Source organism: Lissotriton vulgaris, chromosome 12, assembly GCF_964263255.1.
Source record: "Lissotriton vulgaris chromosome 12, aLisVul1.2, whole genome shotgun sequence".
Lineage (NCBI taxonomy): Eukaryota > Metazoa > Chordata > Amphibia > Caudata > Salamandridae > Lissotriton > Lissotriton vulgaris.
The window spans coordinates 472,316,531-472,331,958 of record NC_141700.1 but is presented as its reverse complement, the minus strand read 5'-3'; the positions used below and the strand labels follow the sequence as shown (position 1 = coordinate 472,331,958).

The window sequence follows — 15,428 nt, the reverse complement described above, 5'->3', positions numbered from 1 at the left end:
ACCGGTCTGGTTCCACATGGTTTACGGGGACATTACTGGGAGTACCAACCCCCCATTTCACCAGGTACCAAAATCGTGTCATATCCCTCCCCGAACAAGCCTCAAGGAGTTCCGCCCAGTGTGCTCATCCCATTCACGTTTTGCTTTGGATTTTGCTTTCTTGTAAGCCTGCCTATTTCTCTAATATGGGCCTGTTCCTTGCTCCTAATTGCAACTGCCAGGGATTTATAGGCTGTGCGACAATTGGAATTATACCACGGTGCCCCCTTGGTGGTGGATGGAGCTGCCCTTTTTTGGTATTAGTAATAAAAAAACTTTTCAGTTGTTTAAAAAGATGCTCGTGGATCAGGGCAAGTCTACCCCTAATTGCCCCCAAATCGGCCTCTGTCTGAAGAGTAGCAATAGTATTTGCTACTAAGTTGCTAATGGCTTGCAGCTTCTCAGGATCAAGTGCAACCTTACACCATTTAAAATGTCTGGTGTCATTAGTTAGGTTGCCTTCTACAAAGTCTGGACAATCAAGCATACCTGCTCCACAATTGAGACCAGGAGCCCGCATTAGAGCTAAGAGTGGGTTGTGGTCACTCTCAGGCTGGGCTTCCACCTTCATATCTATCAATTCTGGCCACATTTCCTTATTAATAATAAAATAGTCTATACGACTAGAGCGATGGCCATTTCTAAATGTTGGTATCCCTAATTTGTCTGACTTTGTACGACCATTTGCTACTCTTAGCCCATGTTCCAGGCAAAAAGCTTTTAATTGGAGTGCTGCTCTCGTCCACTTTTTTATTGGAGGAAGTTCCAGTGGATAAATCAGCCACTGGTCATTCTCCTCAAAACTAACGTTCATGTCCTCACAATCAAGCGGTTCATAGGTACAATTGAAGTCCCCTGCAATTATAATGTTACTATTGTCTCTAAAATGTATTAAAAAAATATCTAAAAGATCAATTGTAGCTGATGCCCTCCCTCCTTGCTGCCCCCTAGAGTAGACATTAATGAGTATAATGTCCGGGGAGTTACCATATGAAAGTTTCACTATAAGGATGTCCTGGCTGTTAATGGCAATCTCTTCAAGTTTGTAAGAATGGAGCTGTCTAACCCAGATTAATAAACCCCCCTTCGGTCTGCCCCTGTCACCCCGTACAGCTGGTTTAGAAAAGTTAATGAAACCCTCATAAAATACCTTGTCCACTGCCCATGTTTATTGTAGAAAAATGATGTCTTGTTTCTCGACAAATGAGGTCCATTCGTTAGTAACGAGTTTAGTTGCCAGCCCCGCTATGTTCCACGAGACAATTTTAAGAGCTACACAAGACTCCACTGGTACATTAATTAACTGTCCTGGTTCCGAATTTGACATTGGGGTGGGTGATGCTTGATCATTGATTATACATAATGGACCCTCATCAATGGCACAAAGCCCCGGTATTACCTGGTGACCCGAACTGCTTTCTTGTGGGACTGGGTTCTCCCCACTACTTGTATTAGGGGCACCACTGCCACTACCTTCTTGAACCTGACTACGAAGGGCTAGACATGACTGGGTCTCTTGACCCAGTCAGTCTATGTCCTCCAAGTTGGTAAATGATTCAAATCTGTTGAAGGTCGAAACAGAAAACTCATACCGTCCCAGTGCTTGTGATACAAAGTTACGGTCACCCATAGATTATTTCAGTGGCCGCGTGTCTTTGTAAAAAGACCCTAACGGTACGATATCTATGCCTTCTTCACTGAAATACCATGAGCCAGCCCTGTCAAGGATTGTTTTGACTAGATGTGGTGACGCAAAATTAACAACCACACAATCGCCTCTACTTATTTTCCTTTGGGGGCCTATCCAATTTGTTCTGCGTGCCATTTTGAAGCTCTCAAATAAGGAACCACCCAATCTAGTTTTAGAATTAATTAAATGGAGAGCCTTATTCCTCAGAGAGGCCCAATTTTCCTCAGCACCTGATTGCAGATGCGGTACATTGGTGAGTACAATAGTGTAGGGGGTAGACTCGGGAGGTAGGTTGAGGAAATCATTGGGGTGATGCCTATTCATACCTCCCTGTGATACCTTATTGATTATACTACACCCAAAGCTTCTCTCCCATGGAATACTGATGGATCAGGTGCTAGGGGATTGCCCAATGAGGTGGGTGTAGGATTGACTACATTTGTGCCGATCATAGCGTTTTTACTAGCCCGTATTCTAGCAGGGATCATAGGGGCAGGAACCAATGCTTCATTCAAAGCAGTTATATGACTCCTAGTATTACCTTCTGATGGTAATAGGCGATCCTCAATAGTTGTTAATCTTTGACAGATGACATCCAATTTTAACACCAGTGGTGCAATCATTTTCTGAAGTCGTTCTTCAAACCTGACTAATAGCCTATCCTCCATATCACATGGGATCTGGCTAGAGGAAGTGGAGACCATAGGTACCGGACTAGGAGACTTAGATGTAACAGCCTCTTGAACACGGTCTTTTCTACTACGAGCAGGCCCTTTAGTTTTGGCCACTTTGCTAGCCTGGTGCAAGGTAGAAGAAATCCCACCCACTTTTCTTTTCTTAGGTAAGGCTACAGCTCGACTCTCCCCCTTCTTAGCCTGGTTTTGATGCTGCTGGCGTGTTAGCACCATATCAGAAGATGGGTTAGTGGGCGAACGTGCTCTATCTGGGTTGGATGGAACTACTAGCACTGGGAGTGAAGGCCCCAACAGATGTTGCTGTGGTTCATCGACTTGTAAACCCACCCCCTACTGGAGACACACTAAAGAAGCCACAGCTGATACTCTACGGGGTCGAGAGACAGTCTTCTTTGGGTAAGTTCAATTTCTTTCATAAGAACAGATTCAGCTCGTAAAAAAAATGCATCAAGAGTCCCAGCAACCCCCTTTTGAGCAGTCTTAGTCATTGTTCACTCTCAGTCCCAAAACCTACTTGCAATATAAAACAAGAAGTAATAAAAGCAAATAATTTCCCGAATGGCAATCCAGTAACAAACACTAACTAGGTCCTTGTAGATGCCAGATGTAAACTGAAGGGTGGGGGGGGGCAGCTCTGCCTTATCCTGGCTTTGATGGGCACGCCCGGGCCCACCCGCACGCGTCCCGCGCTGCGTGGGTCCACCCGCAATTTAATGCGCCTCCGGCGCTGGATAGTGACGCAGTAACACGGCGCCACAGGGACTTCTGGGGGGTGTAGTCCCACTGGAGTGAGGGCGCTGGTGGCGGATCCGCGGTAAAACGACAACAGCCGCGAGCAGGTCAGCAGTCCCGGTGCACAGCGCCTCCCCTGTAGCAGCTCGGAAAAGAGGCAAACTCGGTAGGAAGGTCAGAGAATTATGCGCGTCCCCTTGGAGTCGGTCCCAAGTAGTGACAAGGCTTTCTATTATTTTGTGTTGTTTCTATTTGTAAAAAGTCTCTGTTTTGTAAATACCTATGACTGGACATTTTTACTGTGTTATTACTGTATCATAATCTGAAGTTCATACCTGCTGTCATTTGCTGGAGTATATTTAGACTGCTCAATCAAACAAGCCCTAAAATTGAGGTGTATGAAGGTTTCAGAGAAAAGGCCCCACGCTGCATTGTAGGGAAGTCTCCTAACATTGTCCTTCTAGGACAGATGAGATGAGTACTCGGTTGTCACTGTCTTTTTTTTTTTAAATGGCAAAGCCTCAAAATACAGTTACTCTGATGTCAGACTGCTGATCATGCAGTAGTGATCTAGACAGATATGCATCTCCTTTGCCTTTCCTTAATGCAAATAACTGTTTGGTGTCTTGAGAATTCCATGTTAGCATAATAAGTAACCTAGAACTAGTAAGAAAATAATGTTTTGATAAGCCAAATGTTAGGGGAAATATAAGTAGCATCTTAGAAATGTATCGTTCCAGGCATCAAGGTAAGAAGTATCATGGCTCTTAACATGCCAACTGGTAAGGGTAAGATGCATTCTTAGGAAATAATAGTTAACAAGTGATGAGAGAAGGTGTAATGTGGGATTTCAACACACCAAGTGGTTGGTATGCAGAGTACCAAACGCCCTTTAAGGGGATAATGCAGGATAGGACGTTTACATCTCACTGCGTGTAGATGTTCTCCATTGCCCAATATCTAAATTCTTGGGTGTCTCTAGCTCAATGGTGTTCAAAAACTGGCAGTTTGAGATCACATGGTTCTTTTAAACTTGGAAGTCAAAGACTTTCTAGATCTATTAATCTTGGTGTCAAGGGAGGTCTTGTGTTCTCCTATTTGTTGTTTTAAACCTTCCCTACCCAACTATGAGCTAGATAAATTGAGATCGTAAATAAACTGCAATCATGTGCTTCTGTTGAGAATTCAAAATGCCTACTGTTTTTAATATGGTAATCAGTATCTGAAATACAGGAAAAAAGTTGCCAGTGCCTGCACACTTAGCAGAAATGCTGGGCCAGTTCTACAGGCCCACAATGCATCATAGTGGGGTGATTGAGATGAGTTTGGATAATAATGAGTATGTCTGACATATTCTTTACTTTTCTTCTAGGGTTTTGTCTACGACCTGGACAAGGTGGGTTTCTTGCCATGTGCTGTATGATCTGTCTTCAGTGGGATGCTGTGTTCTCTTAAAAGTGCTATACATTTCCCAAGCACAAAGTGGATGAAGTCTGTGGATGATGGTGGTCGAAGTGGGCTAAGAACAAGCGAGAAGGCAGAAGGAATACAGGGAGGTCTATAATGGAAAGGAGACATTTTGGAATCCATGACAAAAACTGGAAAGATCATGGAAAAGAGAGACCCTTTTTGAGTAGTGTGGGAAATATAAATACCTCAATGGAAGAGAAGAACAAGCGAACGGCAAAGGCTCGGATAGGGTGAAGAGTATGATGAAAGAGATGGAAAGTGTAGTGAAGAATGGGAATATGGGTTAGAAAAGGAGGAAGTAGAGTGTATAAAAAGAGAAGAACTTAAGACTGGAGGGGATGGTTGGGAATGAAAGCAGGACTGTGTAGAAGGCAGAGAGAGATGCTCTGGCACACGAATAAAAGTACATTAGAGAAAGTTGTGAGCATATAGTGCACTAGAAAATTCAGTCACCTTTGGAGTGGGAAGGGGCTCATTCATTACATTTTCCTTCCAAACGACCCAGCGATTTTGTAGAAGTGCATCTAAAAATATTTCTGTAGAGTTTGAACCAGAGAATGAGGAAGCCAGGGTTGATGAGGAGGTGGGTTGTGTAAAGAAGAACAATGTGTTTATTTATGCAGTTTTCTATAGGGCGAATGCGGCCCAAAGGTAGTAGAGCGGTTAAAAAATGAGCAAGTAAATAGTTAACATATGTTGATAAACAGTTTATGAATCACATTTCATTTATTTTAAGCTTTAAAAAAACATTGTTTATGACACAAACGTACATTTGATAGATGGTGGGGGGGGGCTTTGATCTACTTGGCAGAAAAATATCAGAATTCCCTTCTCTGTGATCGGAAATATATTGCCTCTCCCTTATATTGGTTACAAATATTCCTTTTTGTAGTCCAATTTCGATCTCAGTTGGAGCTACAGTTAGGATTCCCTTCTAACAATACTTAATTGGAACCGGTGACTGCAGGTGGCGTCTACCAGCTCTCATATTTTTTGGACCAACACTTATTTTACCTTTTCAGACCTTGATCAAGTGTGAGAGAAAAAAACACAGAAGGGAAAAAGTATGGAAAGGAAAAGAAAGATGATAAACCAGTGTCAAAGGGAGAAGGAAGGAATTAAAAAGACCCTGCAAGAGTAAGATGAAGGATCAAGGAGTCTCTAGTGGTGGATTTATGTGACATGACATTGATCACTACTCAGGATTGGTATTTGGCACCACAACTTTCGCTTGTGCCAGCCAGCAGCTTCTAAGGAAAGCTTTGGGACCCAGCATTTATTCTTTTGCAAATTTGGCACTGCCTTTAGGTGAGAGTTTACACTTTCAAAGTTCAATTCACAACATAGACAGGCACAACTAATCTGTTTTGCCTTCATGCTTGGCCACTAGCAGGGTAATACAGATGAGAAATTAAATTGATCTCACACTAAAAACAGTTAATTTCCTAGATAAATGAGGAGTACATACAATTATCAATCTCATTCAAAGTGTCTGTGAAACAGGAGGATCATCAACTTGTTTTTAAAAGTTGAAAGACAGGCAGTAGGACGTAGAGTTGGTGAAAGCTAACTCCAAGTTAACACTCTTCTGGTGTTGGCTTGTTTCAATGGAGGCGGCTCAAAGCGGAGGTATTCAACATTTTTTAAAACCCCATTGACCACCAGTGATTTTTTTGTTTGTTAGCCAATTAGGAAGGGGTGGACATAAGTAGGACTTTGTAGGTAAAGAAAGCCATCTTGAATTGTGCTCTTCCTTCAATAGGAAGTCATAGTAGAGTTATGTGAATTTCTTGCATACAGAGACAAAGCGAGCAGCCACATATAGTACTACCCTAATGGGAGCTTGATGAACCTTTGGTAGATGATGAGGAGCAAGTTGCCATGATCCAGTTTGGAAAGAACAAGCGGCTCAACTAAGGTGTTTCAGTCTTTTTTTTTGTTTTTGTTTCTTTTTATTGAGAATTATAAACAAACAAGGCAATAAGGAACATTTTACAGAATACCAGTTCAAACGAGGGAGGAACAAGGCAATACAGAATCATATGCAATCGGCAATGGGATGGGGGGGGAAGAAGGGGTGAAACAAGTCAATGCGTCATTAGGATGATACTTCGGTAAGAACGTGGGGTAAAGGGGAGAGTGAAGCATCAGTGTTAGTTGTCACAGGAGGAGTGCAGATGTCCCCATGGTAACAGTTCCAGGGACCCCATATCTTGTTCTACTTCCGGGGTCGCCCCCGGGCCACGTAAACAGTTTTCTCCCTAAACATCGCCCAATCCATATTCTCCCTCCATGCTTCAACGGTAGGTGGCCTCTGGGACCCCCATAACTGCGCTATGTCTCTTTTAGCGATCATATTTCCAAGGGTCACCCAATGGGTCTGTGCAGCATTGTGATCTGTTGGCTCCCACACATTCAACAAACAGGGCCTGGCTTCGGGCAAAAGAGCAATACCCGTGGCCTCCTCCATCATTTTATGCACCTCATACCAGAAGACAGTTACATCACGGCACTCCCAGAGAATGTGGAGAAATGTCCCAACCAGCCCGCATTCCCGCTTACACAAACCATCTTCAGAAAATCCCCTTCTAACCAGACGGGAGCCTGTAATGTAGGTCCTGTGGAGTATCTTGAGCTGCACCAACCTGAGACGGGCCGGAATCGCAACCTCCTTAGGAGAAGAGATCGCCGACTGCCAGTCCTCATCGTCCAATTCTAAGCCATCCCGGGTCCATGAGTCCTGGAGCTGAACCAGTAGGTCAGCCCTATTGTTTATTAGTTTTTTATAGATCAAGGAGATAGTACTGTCCGGCACGTGACCGTCCAGCACCCTATCCTCGAGCGGACTTCAAGACATGGCGGATCTGAAGATATCGAAAGTATTGCGATCATTTAATTGGAACTCTCTCTTCAGTGCCTCAAATCATTTGATACGGTCTTTTACCCAGAGGTCACCCACCTTACTGATACCTATCAGGTCCCACTTCTCAAACCCCTTGGTCTTCCACAGGTTGCCTAGTCTCTCAGAAGCGAAACGCGGGGTAGCCAAAGTCATGCGGTCTTTCCATCCCATCGCATTATTTGCATCTTACCACAGGCGCACAGCGGTCCTCGTAGGGCCCGACAGATCCCTCCCAGCTGACCTTGAGTACAGCGCTCTATAATAATCACCCCCAGGCAACAACCACCTATCCATAGACGGACCATACATGCCATGATTAATAGCACTCAGTTGAGACGCCCAATAATAACGCTTAATGTCATGGAGAGCAATACCCCATCATACCAAGGGAGCGTTAGCTTCCCGAGCTCAATACGGGGTCTACCATCCCAAATCAACTTCCTCTGGAGGCCCTCCACTGCACGAAAATAACTATCCGGAACTATGTCAAGGGTATTTTGGAGTACATAGAGGAACCGTGGCAGAGACATCATTTTGAAGAGTGCAGCCCGGCCGAGCGCCGAAAGCGGGATCTTACGCCAGCCCGCCACGTCCAATTTCAACCTATTCAACGGGGGGATCAAATTCTGCTCATAACGAGCCACCGGGTTAATAAAATATAAATTCGAGATACCTGAACCCCGAAGACGTCACCTGGATGGGACAGTCACGTGGGTGAGGAGGGACCTCACCCCACAGTATATAAAGACAAGACTTGGTCCAATTTATAACCAGACCAGAATTCTTGCCAAAGGAGTTCAGGACGTCGAATAGAACTATCAGCGATTTCCGGGGAGATGTTAAATAAAGCAGGATATCATCTGCGTAGAGCGAGATACGATCCTCGAAGTCAGGGGACCACTGAATACCCTATATCGAGGGCTCCCACCGTATCCATGCAGCAAGGGGCTCGAGGGCCAGGGCGAACAGTAGCGGTGACAAGGGACAACCCTGCCTCGTACCCCTCCCCAGACAGAACGGCTTAGAAACCCGTCCGTTAACAACGATCTGTGCCAGGGGTCCCTCATGGAGGAGCTGCACCCAGCCAATAAAGCCTGGACCAAATCCGAACTTAGCAAGGGCAGCCCACAAATACGGCCATTCCACGGTATCGAACGCCATCGTGGCATCTAGAGAGGCCAAGATGGCTGGCTCACGTAACGTTGCCGCCCTCGCGAGAACACCATGCAACCGCCTGAGATTCAGGGCTGTGTTTCTGTGCGGAATGAAACCCGATTGATCTGAATGGATCAGATCGCTAATCACAGTTATTAATCGATTGGCCAATACTTTCGCGAGAATCTTAGGTTCCGCATTTAAAACAGATATCGGCCTATAGGAAGCACACTTATCCCTAGGTTTCCCTTCCTTGTGGATCACCACAATGGTAGCCAGACGCTGATCACTGGGAAGGGAGCCTCTCTCACGCGATTCCACAAACATATCCCGTATATAGGGGGCCACCTTGTCGGGACGCAATTTATAAAGTTCAATTGGGAGACGGTTGGGACCCATAGCCTTCCCCGATCGCAAGGAGCGAATAGCGAGAGCCACTTCATCTATTGTTATCTCCGATTCCATTTGTTCCTTATCTTCATCAGACAGGCACGGCAACGCGATATTGCGTTATAACAAATGCGAATCCTCTTCCGGCCGCTCTGACACAGGGGAATAGACTGCTTGTAAGTGCTCCGCGAAACACTGGGCGATCTCACCAGGGTCGGTCACCCGCTCACCACTCATTCTCTCAATCTCTGGAACAACACGACTCGCCCTATCTCTCTTATCCAGCCACGCTATTAGTTTACCCGCCTTGTCGCCAACATCATACAAACGACCCTGCTGCTCCCTATTCATGATTTTCGCCGCATCCGTGACCAATGCCTTATATTCCAATTGCTTAAGATGCAAGACATGCAGCTTCTCACGGGTAATCCCCTGCTCGAGCTCACTCTCCAGATCCACAATCTCAGACTCAATCTTTACGACTTCCTCATTTCTTCGTTTCTTCACACCCGTGATTAAAGACAAAGCCTGGCCTCTAATGACTGTTTTGAAAGCCTCCCAAAGGGACACAGCAGAAGACACAGACCCCTCATTCTCCGTGAAATACTGCTCAAGAGACTTTACAAGGGCAGCACGGGTCGTAGGTTCACGAAAATACCAGGGGTTGATCGGGGCCACCCTACCCTCAGCACCCGCATGTAACTCCATCTGGATCCACACTGGGGAGTGGTTGGATATACCCCGCGCTAGATGTCTAACCACGGTAACCGCGAGGGCCTGAGCCGCGGGCATCAGTACATAATCGATCCTGGATAGGCTACCATATGCTCCTGAATGAAAGGTGTATTGGCGCTGGGAGGGATGTAATAGCCGCCAGCAATCTATCAAGCCTAGTGTGTCTATAAAGCTGCGGAGCCAAGTCTGAGCACTCGTGAGGTCCCTAGGTGGATGTCGATCCTCTCTACCGGAGACCACTGCATTAAAGTCACCCCCCAAAACCAAAGTCCCCTCCGGGAGTGCAAGGATGACTCGCCCAAGATCGGCAAAGGTGGTCGATTGCAGGCCCGGGGGAATATAAACAGAAACCAAGGAGTGGGTGCGACCCTCCCACCTACCAGTGATAGCAACATAGCTCCCTCTGTCGTCCAGAACCGTTGCATCGATTTCAAACGGGAGGAAGCTCTTCATTAGAATGCCCACCCCTCTAGATCCAGAGGTAAAACCGGCATGGGCGACTAAACGATAACCCCTCCTATTCATGGCCTGACAAGTGTTACCTATTAAGTGTGTCTCTTGGAGGAGTATCACATCAGGGGATAGACGTTTCATCATTTGCAACACAACCCCGCGTTTTATCCTATCCCCAACCCATTCACGTTCCAACTAAGTAGTTTCAGTCCCCTACCCCATCCCGATAATGTAAACAGATCCATCCCTCTCCAGAACTCGGCATTGCAATCAGTGGATAAAACAGTACGTTGCCTTGCAAAAAAACAAAACACACAAACCAGAACCCCCCCACCCCTCAACCATAACCCGTTATGAACCCCCACACCCTGCACCCCTGCATAAGCCTAAAAAGCCACCCCAACTAGCAGTGTGCCTGTCGCCCTAGCATAAAACTAAACTACAAAAAGTAAAACAGAGGAGAAGACCCACCATTAACACCGCCACCCCCCCAATTGTCGCATTGTCACTGTAGTTCAAGCAGCTAATATAACGAACCACTGTCTGAGGCCAGCACGATCGAGAATCAAAGGCCGATCGCCTACTCCTGTTCCTCCAATCCGCCCTCCGCTCCTCTAGACTGTTCATCCTGTCCACGCTGATTGGGCAAAGTGTCCAGCCAGTCCGCCACAACCTCAGGACGATCAAAAAAGTATGTCCGCTCCTCAAATTCGATTCTCAGTTTGGCCGGGAAGAGCATCGCGTATTTTAGGCCCAAGTCTCTCAGCCTCCTTTTGACACCCATGAAACTTAGTCTCTGTTTCTGGACCGCCTGTGTGAAGTCCGGGTAGAAACTCACAGTGGTATTTTCAAATTTCTTGAGCCCACCCACCCGCGAGGCCTGCAGATTTGCATCTCGATCTCTGAAGTTAAAGATCCTAGCAATAATAGGCTGCGGTGGTGCTCCCAGCTTTGGTTTACCACCAAACTCTGTGGGCCCGCTCGACAGTAAAAAACTTGCTCAGTCCTTTAGATGCGAGATGGGAGACTATGAGATTTTCCACAAAGAGATCCACTGCAGGATCCTCCGCTTTTTCCGGGACCCCGATAATGCGGACGTTATTACGCCTAGCTCTTTCCTCGAAATCCTCCAGACGACGGGCAAAGAGTTCGTTGGAGGTTCGCAAGTTGCGGACCTCGGTCTGTAAATCAGTGACATCCCCCGTCAAGCTAGCAGTCTTGATGTCCAAAGATTTGACCTTCTCGTTCCTTTTGGACAAATCAGTTCGAATCAGATTGACTTCTATAGCGACTGTGTCCAACTTGTGAGCGAGGGTCTCCATTTGCTGTCCGAGGGAGGCTTTACTCCCGTCAATGGCGGCCATCACGTCTTGCAAAGTTAGTTCCGTTGACCAGGCGGGAGCGCCCCCGGTGTCTTCCATCGTTTTACCCGATCCACTGGGGGATCCCTTTGTTTGGGCGTACCGATCCATGTTGTTGGACTGCATATATTCACCTCGCCGCGTAGTCTTACCCTTTGTCTTGTCTCCATCAGTTTTGCTTGCCATCTCGAATGACTCGAACCTCGAGGCGGGTACGTATCGACGATATATGGCGGCACAAAGTCTTTAAGACAAAGGAGCAGTGGCAGCCAGAGGGGACAGGCCAGGCTTCCGTCCTATATTGCAGTCAGATGAACGATCCAACGTGCCACGTATAACAGTAGCCTCCAGCCCAGGGGGACATCGTCCGGCGAGATCACCAAAAACAAAAGTGAAAGTCAATCGGACCGCCAGTCCGTCCCTCCTCAGGCCGATGCTGATCAATTACTGCACGGGCATCATGCCAACTCGAGCCCCAGGCATCACTACGATGTAGGCCGCGATCTTCAGAACGTCGTATCTTTGGTTCCCTGTGTCCGATTCAGAATCTGACTGCAGGTTTCGCCTCCCCCGTGGTTCGTCTATCCGAATTCGTCAATGAAGGTTAGGATATATTACAGGGTAGATGTGGGAGGTAGCGAGGGTCTTGGGAGCCCTGTGCTCACGCGGCCATCTTGGTTGCGCGCAAAGCTCCTCCCGCTGGTGGTCAGTCTTGTTACTCAATAAACTGTTAGATAACCCAGAACAGCTTAAATTGTTAGCATGCGCTGTAGCTGTAGCAAACTCTTCCCTGTGTAGCTTAAGTTTTGTTATCGAGAATGAAACTAATAGATTTGAACTTATCAACAATAGCCGGCTTACAATGGTATCTTTCCACGTTGCAGTTTATACACTGTACAAGTCCTAATCTTATCTAATCCAAGAGAATGCAGGATGCAGTCCACCACTCAACAGATAGACTGGATTTTTTTATTTGGATTAACAGAAACTCCGTTTTTGAGAGGTATGTGTACTGTAGGGGCTATGTAAGGTAGGGTGAAAGCAAGGCTGAACGCAAAGACAGGGCTATCTCAATTTGTTTTGGTACCATAGCCATTTCTTTTTTGCAATTCCCCCACCCTACACCACACCACCATGCCCCACGCTCACTCCTTCTAGCAAACCTCAACAATTGGATGCTTACATCTAGCTAGACAGTCACCATGAGATATTGTTAATGTGGTAGCACTCTACAACATCCCAAATAAATGTGTTTTTTTCAATAGAAAGAAATATCTTATGTCCTCCTTCCCCAGCACTTTAAAGCAACATTGGGGTGCATAATACACTTGAGAAATCACTATTGCAACAATTGGTTCTAGAGCGTAATTCCAGGAAGTATGCACTGTTGTATTCAGTGTAAATATCTAGTCTTGAATATCTCCTTAAACAGAGGATATAGCTTATTACTAAGCGCATACACTCGGGCACTCAAGGGCTACAATATTAGCCATGCCCAAGATCTCAACCGTTGGTAAATTTTGTAGGGGAGTAGTGTCTGCTTCCTATGTTTACCCCCACTTTTTGCTGTGATTCACTGGTTTTTCAACTTTAGTATGGCTGTGGTCCTGCTAATCAGGCCCACAGCCTAGCTGTTTTCTCTCTAAATGGATACCATGTACTTTAGGTACATACCAGATTGGTTACTGGATCACCCTTGTGAGCCCCTGTATAGTGTACCCTAGGTACCTAGGGCATAGGTGCACCCAAGACCTACCAGGGGCTGCAGCATATATTATGCCACCCCTGGCTGGCCTTCCAAACTGACACCACAGGTCTGCAATTGCAACCTGGGTAAGGTGGTGTAATCACCCTTTACTTTGATATAGTATACCTATATCTACCTTATATATAGACTCATAGTAACCTATAAGTCACTCCTATGGCAGGCCTTAACAATCCTGGAGGCAGAGTGCTTGGTTTTGTGTGAGAGGGTGCCCTAGCATGAGCTGAGCCACTCTGCAGCTTTCGGAACCATCTCCTTATAGCTGTTCTATGATATAGCCATACCATATACTCTTAAGTGCATTATAATTCTTGCGTTTAATGCTAACTTTGGTTTGGTTTATCAAAACATGTCGTGTAAGGTGTCAAACGCTTTGGAATACTACCCCCTCCGCCAGTCCTGACGGCGGGGGTAGCATTCCACCCTTCTAGAGGGAGAAGACTGTAGTTACTGGTAAACTCAGTTAAAGTTAAACAGAGCCCTAGCATCACAAAATGGATGCTGCTACCACAGACACGAGTCTGCCCTCCTGCTGCTGCTGGACGAAACTCCGGCAGGGGAGGCCTGGACAAAATAGGTTTCCTGTCCAGGGAGGTGCTGGCACCTCCCCAGACAGGCTTTAGTGTATTGGGGCAGGGTGGGTTGCATTCAGTGAATGCTTTTCACCCCCCTCCCCTGGCCCTCCCATAGGTGGGGCCATAGAGTTAGTCCATCCCCTATGTTTACTATAAAGATAAAACCCCAGTCCCTAGGGCTTTAGATTACCCTGGATGAAACTCAGCAAAATATATCTTCGACATTCCATATCGACTGGAAGACGGAAGAAATCTCCCTTGTGGTCAAGGAGTGGCCACCCTGTTCAAACAGGCACCAACTGCATCTTTGCCGGTCTGCATTTTCGAGGCTCCTGCCGGATCCCGAAGAATCTGCGACACAGAACACTGACTTCAAGACATCTCTGAAGCTGACCCAAGCTCCCAGCAAAGCTGAGACCCGTAGATGACACGAGAGACGTGGGACCTGAACTTCTGGACATCCTGCATTTTGCAAACTGCACCTACTTCCCGAGGTATCCGGAAGTTGTGCATTGGGGTGCTTGAAGCCCCAGCCCGAGCACCATTTGCACCGAAGCTCAGAGGCTCACACTCCACGAGTGTCCCGTGGGCCCGCTTTGTGCATTTCAGCTCGACGCGTCTTCGCGGTTCTGGGCCCTTTGGCTAGTGAGCCCCCAAGAAGACCAATCTTGAATCTAACTTGCTTTCCTGGTTGCTCCAGACTTGCTCCAACTTCCCTGCAAAGGAGAAGTTCCTCAGGCCTTGCTGGTCTGCACCGAGGCCAATCTCGACATCCTGCGTGTATTGCGTTTGCCAAGGCTTGTTGGGTCCAATCCGGATACCGACACTGCAGTCAACTAGATCCTTGGTGGACAGCTCGAATCCAGCTCCTGGTCGTCGTCGACGCCTCCTGGACCACATGGCTGAAGAGTCAAGCTTCACCTTTTCACCTGAAATCACCCGACATTGGCTGGCAGCTTCCCATCGCCATCATGGTCACTGGCAAGTGACCACGACTCTGTCCCTTCTGCTTTCAGGTTCTTCAGATCTCCGATCCACCCTTGAATCCACCCGGACACTTTTCCTCTGGTCGCCTACAGCACTTCTTTGCAGCTCTCCATTGAAAACGGCGACGAAACCCGACACCAAAAGGCACCTATGCACCCGGCTTCCGTGGGTGAGGTAACACGAGTACTCCGGTGCTCCCGTGGGTCTTAACTCTCGAAGTATTCTAGTCTAAAAGGGTTCCATCGTAGTCCACCCAGAAGTGTCCTTAAACTGTAACTTTGTAACTTGTTCGTTTCCCATAGAAAGTCAATGGTAACCCGCGGCTGTGTTTAGACACTGCACGCGTCTCCCATGGGCCTCCTGCATCCTATCCATTGGGTGTTCCCAGAAGCCCCAGCGATTCCACAGGCCCCAGACCTGCTTTCTAACCCAGACGTGGTTCTTATACCACTATTTTAGTATATGGTTTGTGAGGCCCC

General features: G+C 46.9%; 1 protein-coding gene across 1 annotated transcript in view; it reads left to right on the top strand.

Moving 5' to 3' along the window:
* The window catches only part of RIPOR1 (RHO family interacting cell polarization regulator 1), a 2,151,737-nt gene that overhangs the window by 116,748 nt on the left and 2,019,561 nt on the right, over nt 1-15,428 (top strand). Inside the window, exon 3 of the mRNA XM_086945567.1 lies at nt 4,529-4,552. Within this exon, the coding sequence (XP_086801693.1) occupies nt 4,529-4,552 (24 nt within the window). The remainder of the gene's footprint in view (nt 1-4,528; nt 4,553-15,428) is intronic.